We start from the raw sequence: 8,944 nt of genomic DNA, 5'->3' as shown, positions 1-8,944 counted from the left end.
CACCCCCACCCCCACCCCCATCCCCTCAACACCCTTTAACTTTTTTTTAGTGCATAGACAAAGGAAGAGGGAAGCCTCATATGAAAAACGTTTTTAAAAAAAAATTAATCGCCACTATAATATGTGGCTAATACATTATGTTGGTGTTGCAATTAGTGGGAAATATTAAAAGTATCATTAGCACGTAGTCTCTAGGCCTCTAATGATGCTGGAGTTTGAAAGTAAAAAGACAACTACAAAACAGTTCACACAACAAAAGACGTGTACAAGACAACCACCCGCACAAACGACCACTTCCCACCACCCCCCTTCCCTTTTTTTTTTCTTTTTCATTTAAATCTATACTTCATGTATAAGGACAATGTCCAAAAAGACCACTTGGGTGATCGTCTTCAGTAAGTTCGACTGTACTTAATTAGACCCCGCTTTATAGAGAGAGCAAAACGGGGTTACTCTTTTCTTTTTAAGAGACAGTATTGGTACCTAAAATATAGTATATTACATACGAGTCTTTGAGTTAAGAGAAACACGTCAAAACAATGGCGGTTATTCACTGCTCCGGAAAAAAGGACAGACCTACATGTACATAATATATGACTGAAGAATAGTATAATAAACAAAAATCAGAGAAGTAAAACTTGTGGCGCCCTCTAACCACCCGCAGGTATGTTTTTTTTTAATGAGTACAGAATAATGCAGCTTGGAATTAGGATGTGGCGATGAGAACTGAGGAAGGCCGAAATAAAAAAAAGGGTTGGACATTCTAGAGATTGGTGATGTTAAAATAATTGCTTATGGTTGACACTTTCTAAAAGTCCTGTGTATGGTTTTATTGATAAATTACAAAATCTATTTGAGTTGGGTTGGAGTGTTGGAGATTTTGTTTTCTTTTGCAATACTGAATGTAAGCCCTTGTCAGCTTCTGTTATGTAATGTTTAAAAATGTAAACCTGATAGCCTACATACAGTATAAAACGACTCTGATTAAAAACATTTCCTATGCACGATGGATGGCCCAGATTCGTCGTACTCCTGTCTAGTGATCCACATCTGCTGGAAGGTGGAGAGAGAGGCGAGGACAGAGCCCCCAATCCACACCGAGTACTTCCTCTCTGGGGGAGCGATGACCTTCACCCTGATCGCGGAAGGAACAAGTGCGGATAATTCCTTTTGCATCCTGTCCGCAATTCCAGGGAACATGGTTGAGCCCCCTGACATGACTGTGTTGGCGTAGAGATCTCTTCGAATATCCACGTCACAACCCGTGACAGAGTTGTAGAGATGCTCGTGAATGCCAACAGAGTCCATACCTAGCAAAGATGGCTGGAACAGAGGTTCCGGACAGCGAAATCTCTCGTTACCAATAGTAATAACGGTTCCGTCGGGCATCTCGTAGGATTTCTCTGTACTGGACGAGTTGGCAGACGCAGCCATTTCTGACTCGTAATCCAGAGCGACGTAGCAGAGCTTTTCTTTGATGTCTCGGCAGATTTCAAATTCAGAAGAGGTGACCAAAGAGTAGCCCCTTTCGTTCATGATCCTTTGCAGGTACTGCGTGAGTTCACGACCCGCCAGGTTGATTCGTTTGACGGCGTGCGGTAGAGCATAGCCTTCATAGATTGGCACCATGTGAGTGACCCCGTCACCAGAGTCGCTGACCACTCCAGTTGTCCGGCCTGAGGAGTAGAGCGAGAGCACGGCCTGGATCTGTACAAAGAACGCGGGAGAGTTGAACGTTTCGAACATGATCTGCGTCATTTTTTCTCTGGGGAGAAAAATAAAACAATGACCGTCTAATGACATTCTAAAGTTAGGAGGAAAGGTCAAGCGCGAACTGGGTGTAAAAGTAAATGAAAAGGACACAAAAGGGGCTTTACAAGGAGGGGGGTTCAATGGGGGTGAATATAGACTGCGCAAATAGATGTCTAAATGCACTTGAAAAAGATAAATTTTCAATTTTGATATTATAATTTATTCAAAATTTCCAGCCTCCACAATTTTTAAAAAAAAGTGGAATGTTTACTGTTAAACCAAAACCCTTGCATTTATCACAGAAGAAAGCGTTTTGTTTCCTTAGCTAATTAGAAGTTCGTATTCTATGATCTATGACTTGAGCTATAAAATCCTTGGCCGCGCACTGTCATGGCCGTCGCTCTTTGCTCTCTACAAAAACCTCCCTGCAACGTGTATGCACCATTTGCGCTCAAAAGAAGAGCAAAACACCATTCTCGTCATAGTCCATTTCGAGCGGCCCTTCCTTTGGCTCCAAATTGAGTTTAATAATATTATGCTAAATGGTTAACCGGAAATACTCCAAAGTGCACCGTCTAGAATATCATAATACAAGTCTATAGATATAACTTATATCTGTGCTCTTGCTCTTCGTAAGCAAGATACGTGTAGCTTACGTCACTCCCGAAAAATAGTCATCGGCGACACGTCAAAACTCTCAGCCGAATATCTCAAATTGAGAAGTGTACGTACATTCCCTGAAAGTCCAATTTCGTTACAATCCCCAAAGCAAATTTACCTTCTCTTGTATTTCTTTTTGTTATCGTAAGCATTCAAGATTTTCAGTTTTTACTAGACCGAAAACTATGTGCATTTATTTGCGCTTAAACCTCTCTGTCTGGACCCACGTTGAAATCTCACGGAAATTAGTTCCATTTACATGCCTTTCGGAGCTGTCATAAATCGTACACACCCTTTAGCTGCTACATTTCAGGAACTCTTATTAACACCTAATGATGGTATTTGGTGATGCCAGTACCCTTTCACAATGAGGCCTTTTTGCTCTCGGAATAGGACTTATAATATTTCCTGGCATGATCGAATGAGATTTCTGTCTAAAACATCCTCATATCTAGCTTTTTCTTTCGAGGGGGGGGGGGGGGGGGGGGGGTCAAGTTGAGTTTCATCTCGGTCCATGGCACATCAACATATTATAATTATCAGTTAGTAGTACTATTTTTTTTCGAAGTTAGTCGATGTTCTCTGTGGAGGCTCAATTTCCTTAGCACCCACGGGATCAGGGCTTCTGCTCTTTGCAGAGTGAGCTCACCGATCTCAAATAAATAAAATAAATAAATAAATAAATAAATTACACTTTTATTTGTCCCAGAAGGGCACTTTGTTTTACAATGGCAAACATACATACATAAATACATAATTATAAATACGTACATACATAAATACATACGTGCATAAATGCATACATAAATACACACTATTACACAAATACAGAACAGTTTACAAACAATGCCACTGTCGGTCGCCACTGTGCAGCGCCCTGTAATTTGAGCTAGGGTTGTCGTGTCTTGCTCAAGGACACACTCCAGTGACCACCCATCTGATCCCCGTGTCACCGACACTTGCTTGACATTGCTTGAGTCAAAACTCACTACTCACTTAGCCACTGGAGCCCCCACAAGGTATGGCTATGAGCATATATCGGCTTACCGGTCTGGGGCATTCAGAAAGGAAAATATTCTCAGACGCCCAAGTATTGTTCCGAAGATTCGGGTTCAAATCCTCGTCTTTGGCCTTTCGACGTCTACTTTTATTTATTTATTTATTCAATATGTCTAGTTTTCGAAGCTCTCTGTGGCATAATAGTTTACCTTGAGATGGACACCGAGTTAAAGATGTCACCTCTTTCATAACCCACATCGTTTTGCGATGAATGAAATAAGACCACAGACCAACATACACAAACTACATGACATACCTGTTTGCCTTGGGGTTGTGAGGTGCCTCTGTTATGAGTACCGGGTGCTCCTCCGGTGCAACGCGTAACTCATTGTAGAAAGTGTGGTGCCATATTTTCTCCATGTCGTCCCAGTTGTTGACGATTCCATTTTCAACGGGATACCTACGAAGAAAAACAGATAGATAGATAGATAGATGGATAGATAGATAGATAGATAGATAGATAGATAGATAGATAGATAGATAGATAGATAGATAGATAGATAGATAGATAGATAGATAGATAGATAGATAGATAGATAGATAGATAGATACTATTATTATTATCATCATTATTATTGTTATTATTATTATTATTATTATTATTATTATCATTATTATTATTATTATTATTATTATTATTATTTTTATTATTATTTACACAATTGATGACCAACACAGGCAAACAAATCCAGACCGACAAAACTGATAAATAACAATAACAACATACTAGTTTAACTGTTACTGACCTCATACTGAGCATGCCTCTCTTGGACTGTGCCTCGTCCCCGATGTAGCAGTCCTTCTGACCCATGCCCACCATCACTCCCCGGTACTTGGGCCGTCCCACAATGGCGGGAAACACTGCCCGGGGCGCGTCATCGCCCCCGAACCCGGCCTTGAGCATACCGGAGCCGTTGTCCAGCACCACGGCCGCTATCTCTTCTTCTACGCCGAAAGACGACATCTTGATGAACACTGGCTGGTGATGTCTGCTGGCACAAGTGTTTCAGTTTTAGTCACAGTTTTATGGCACTTGCAAAACAAAACAGGTCATATAAATGTCGAATATTACGAGTGCAGCTAGAGATAAACATACAAAGAAAAGAAGGGAGAGAAAAGGACGATAAATATTCGATAGGAAAGAAGGGCAAAGAGAAATGGACAACAGATCTTTTTAAACCTACGATCGCCTTGATTTTGGCAGGCAATTAGAATACGGCATATCAAATTCTTTATTATTATAATTATTTGGGGAAAAAAGGGGTGCGGCATTTTTTCATCGTCCTAGACCAATGTAGTGGCCAATTTCTCAATCCTTTTCGTATTTTTTTTCTCAAAATAACTGAAGAATGATGGTTCCTGTTTCACATTGTCAACACATTTTTCTTTTTAAATGTATGTGCACCAAGAAAAGACAGTTTGAAAATATGATAATACTTTTAGGTTTAAACAATCATACAAAAAAAATCAATTTGTTTGTCCTATGGCTTCTTTCAAACCTAACAATAAAGGTAAATATAATCCTCTTAAAAACCAGCGTACAGTATTTAAATGCAAGTAACTTACCTGCGAGGATTTTATTTACTTTGACGAAATTCTAGATTAAAGCAAGTTACGTCTTTGATCATAGGTCACACGCCTCTGGTAGTCGTTGAGTCCCAGGAGAGTGATGAAATCTCAATCATAAAGTTGCCCTTATATAATGTGCATGTCTTGTGTTTAAGCGCCGTATAAGGAGGCATTAGCCAACTGGAACTCCTCGAGATAGAGTATTGTGATGACGGTCTTTTAAGGATATGTAGGGTTGAAGAAGGATCACAACAGATATGTGTAGTTGTATTATCGTATGTTTGTTAATATACTGACATTGTTTTTGTTGTTGTTTTTTGTGTGAGGGGAGGGAGTGGAAAGAAAAGCCGCGGGCCTACATTAAAGTGTGATGCTTTCGGTAACGTTCGTGGTGCAATTGTTAACCGGCGCGGTCCGCCCATAGAACACGGTCAAGCAGTGCCACCCAAAAACATAAATTGCGCTCAAGCGACTTGCGATTTTTTCATTGTCTTGCTGTATTCAGAGAGTTGTACTGCATTACAGTGTTACTGTAAAGTCTCTGCTATTATTTTAGGTCTTGCCCGGCCTGAGCTAGAGCGAGGTCAACGTGACATGATGGGGTCACCGTTAGTAGAGCCTTTGAACGCCTTGTTTGTAGTGTTGGAGGTGTTATTACGTGAAAGTTCGGTTCCACTGCTCGATGAATGAAGTTGGTTTATAGTAACAAAGAGTTAGTTCTCGAAATCAAAGTGACAAAAAGAGAACGAAAGAGAAAAAATTAGGTCCTCACGAACCCAACCGTATTTAAATTATACAGCATCTAAATTATTACGTCATTTACTATCTTCAGCCTGCGATAGCGTAATTGTGCACGCCCACTTTACAGCCCCTCGAGCCACCCAATATTGTGTCTAACATGTCTAATATATATTTTTATCCGAGTCCCTGGGCGTCGTCTTTAGTTCCACCGAGTACCTTGGTACATATATCCAGTGTACTGAGAGCCTTTCAGGTAATACAAAACTATAAGCGTTTTGTTGTAATATTATGCTTTATATCAACGCCAAAAATGGCCCATGGCACTTAACGAAGCAGAGGCCTATGTGCTAAAAGGATAGTCTCTGCTTCATTTACTGAAATTGTTGAAAAGGACTGGACTCCAAATTTAGGGGTAGATTGCATTGAAAGTTATTATAATCAAATTCACACAAATTGTCGACAAACCAGATTTTATAAAGCGAGCCGCATGAAGTCTCCTGAAACAGACTCAAATTTGGCTGATATTGCATATATATGTATTATATATATATATATATATATATATATATATATATATATATATATATATATATATATATATATATATATATATATATACCACATTTTCCTTATGGCACTAATAATATTTGACTAGGAAGTGGCCCTGACAAATATTAAGAGCTTACTGGTTTCTATTTTGCCCCCTCCAAATTGTCTTTTTTTTAAAGTAGATTTTTACATTCGGTCACCCATTTGTTTGGTCACCTGATCCCAGCAGAACACTTGTGTAAACGCTAAGATGTACTGATATCTCCTGAGAAGATGTTTACACTTTATCTTCCTCTGACTAACGTAATTAGTAGGCCTCCTGCTTAGCATTTATTAGGCCGATTCCTTGACAATTGTCACTGCTTGTTCCCTTTTGTGGGCAATTTATTTCCGAAGGTGCAAGTTTTTTTTTCTTCAGTTTTCGAAGTGTATCGGAACATCAAGAAACCGTTGGTCTTATAAGGGCAACTGCCAGAATAACCTTTTTGGGGGGTTGAACTTATTGGACTATATAGGCCTACTCCCTACCCCAACCCGACCCTGAGAAAATCTAACACCCCCCCCTCCCCCAAAAAAGCCCCAAATGTAACCATCCAAACTAGTTTGTTTAGTGTCCCTGGAAGTGAACAACCGTCCATTTTTAGATTTGTTGTCTTTCAGCTCTCCTCGGCAACCGATCGTCGCTGTGTTGGGTGCTCATGATTTGACTTCCACTTCCACGAGCCAGCAAAGGAGGCGAGTCGTCAAAATCATCATACATCCGGGCTTTCATCATTCCGGCAACTTCCCTAGCGATATAGCTCTCCTGCGACTGGAGTCTCCCGTAGCAAGGTCGAGGTCAGTAAAGGAATATACATATTTTTAAAAATTATTATTACTATTATTTTTTTTATTTTTTTTTATTTTTTGGGGTAAGTGTTTTACGGAGCTCACAACTGCCCAAGGTCATATGAACGCACGGAACACATTAAACATTTTCAGTTGGTAGAAATGTTTTGTCATTTCATGTGGTGAGTCAAAAAAATTAGAATTAGAGGAAAAGATTCAGACCACAGAGATGAGATGTTACCGCAGACTCCTTGACATCTCGTACAAAGACCACGTTTCAAATGCTGAAGTACGAAAGAGAATCACCAACGCAATATGAAGATCTACTGACCTCAGTGAAGAGACGAAAACTAAAATGGTATGGGCATGTCACAAGATCCACAGGACTTGCCAAAACAATCCTGCAAGGAACCGTACAAGGAAAGAGAAAAAGAGGAAGGCAGAGAAGGAGATGGGAGGACAACGTTACAGAGTGGACAGGAAAGACGATGGGTGACAATCTGAGGAGAGCAGAGGACAAAAATAGATGGCGAGAGCTGGTTTTCCAATGCAGTGGTGCCCCAACGGTTGCCCCAACCACGGGATAGAAGAAGAAGAAGAAGAAGAAAAAATTTGAATTTTGCCCGGGTGGCGCCGAAGCCTACTCTTTTCGATTTTGGACCACCAAGGGATCTTTAACGTGTGCAACTTGCAAACGGGACCTCCGAGATTTTTCACCCTTATCCGAGAAGGCTAGGTGTAGATCTTACCTACCATAAAATCAGGAATGTGGCTGAAAGAAAGCAGTAAAGCACGTTTGGTCAATGTATCGGGCGCTACTGGATAGTTTGTTTGATGTTAACTTTGGTTTTAGTGTTGTAGTTTTTTGGGGTTCAATTTAACTGCCCCTCCCCCCAAAAAGTCGTGTAACGCCCTTTTTGCCTTAAGTGTAACGCCTTAACTGCTGTGGTGCAGTTGATTGTAGCCATTTTGACAATAATATGCGGTACTTTGAAGTTCGACGTGAAAGGGGGCGTGGCCGGGGGTGGGGTGGAGTGGGCGTGATCTATATTGTTTCTCTATTTGCCAGTTTTTTGTTTCTCTTTTTCTTTTAGTTGTTGTTTTTGTTTTTGTTTTTGCTTTTTTGGGGGAGGGGGTGGGGGCTGGAGTTTGGTCCACACCTTTTGACAGGTATTTTTAACGTTTAAATCTGGATTTTTAAACAAAATTTTAGATATGCACACATAGACCAAATAAGTTACTTTCAACCACATCTAAAGCCCCCCACATCTTTTTCGCCTAACCATTTTCTCCAAACTCCTGACACAATTATTTCTTTCATACCTGTTATTTACTCACCATCTTGAAAAGTGGGCTTTCTGGTAGTTTGTTTGACAAAGTCAAGACATAAAAATAGACAGTGTTTTAAAACCCATGGAAAATATTTAATGCATCTCTTCACCTACACACACACACACACACACACACACACACACACACACACACACACACACATACACACACACACACACGTGCGCGAACACACACACACAAACTCATACACATATCCATCCACTCACCTTTCATTCTACACACTAACACGTACTCACACACTCACGCGCACAGACACACTCACACACACACGCAAGCATGAACACACACACACACACACACACACACACACACACATACGCACACACACATATACTCATACACATATCCATCCACTTACCTTTCATTCTACACACTAACACATACACACACACTCGTGCGCACATACACACTCACACACACACACGCAAGCATG

General features: G+C 40.5%; 1 protein-coding gene across 1 annotated transcript; it reads right to left on the bottom strand.

Annotated features, from left to right (window-relative positions):
- Positions 1-633: 633 nt before the first annotated feature.
- LOC101856079 (actin-5) lies at positions 634-4,444 on the bottom strand. Its single transcript, XM_005091952.3, has 3 exons — positions 4,218-4,444; positions 3,728-3,871; positions 634-1,765 (listed from the first exon to the last, which is right to left on the bottom strand). The coding sequence occupies exons 1-3, from the start codon at positions 4,433-4,435 to the stop codon at positions 985-987; spliced, it is 1,143 nt and encodes a 380-aa protein (XP_005092009.1). The 5' UTR covers positions 4,436-4,444; the 3' UTR covers positions 634-984.
- Between the last annotated feature and the right edge of the window lie 4,500 nt (positions 4,445-8,944).

The sequence above is a fragment of the Aplysia californica genome, unplaced genomic scaffold, assembly GCF_000002075.1.
Source record: "Aplysia californica isolate F4 #8 unplaced genomic scaffold, AplCal3.0 scaffold00038, whole genome shotgun sequence".
NCBI classification, from domain to species: Eukaryota; Metazoa; Mollusca; class Gastropoda; order Aplysiida; family Aplysiidae; genus Aplysia; species Aplysia californica.
Note: the sequence above shows the minus strand (reverse complement) of the source record. Positions and strands in the feature narration are given on the sequence as shown.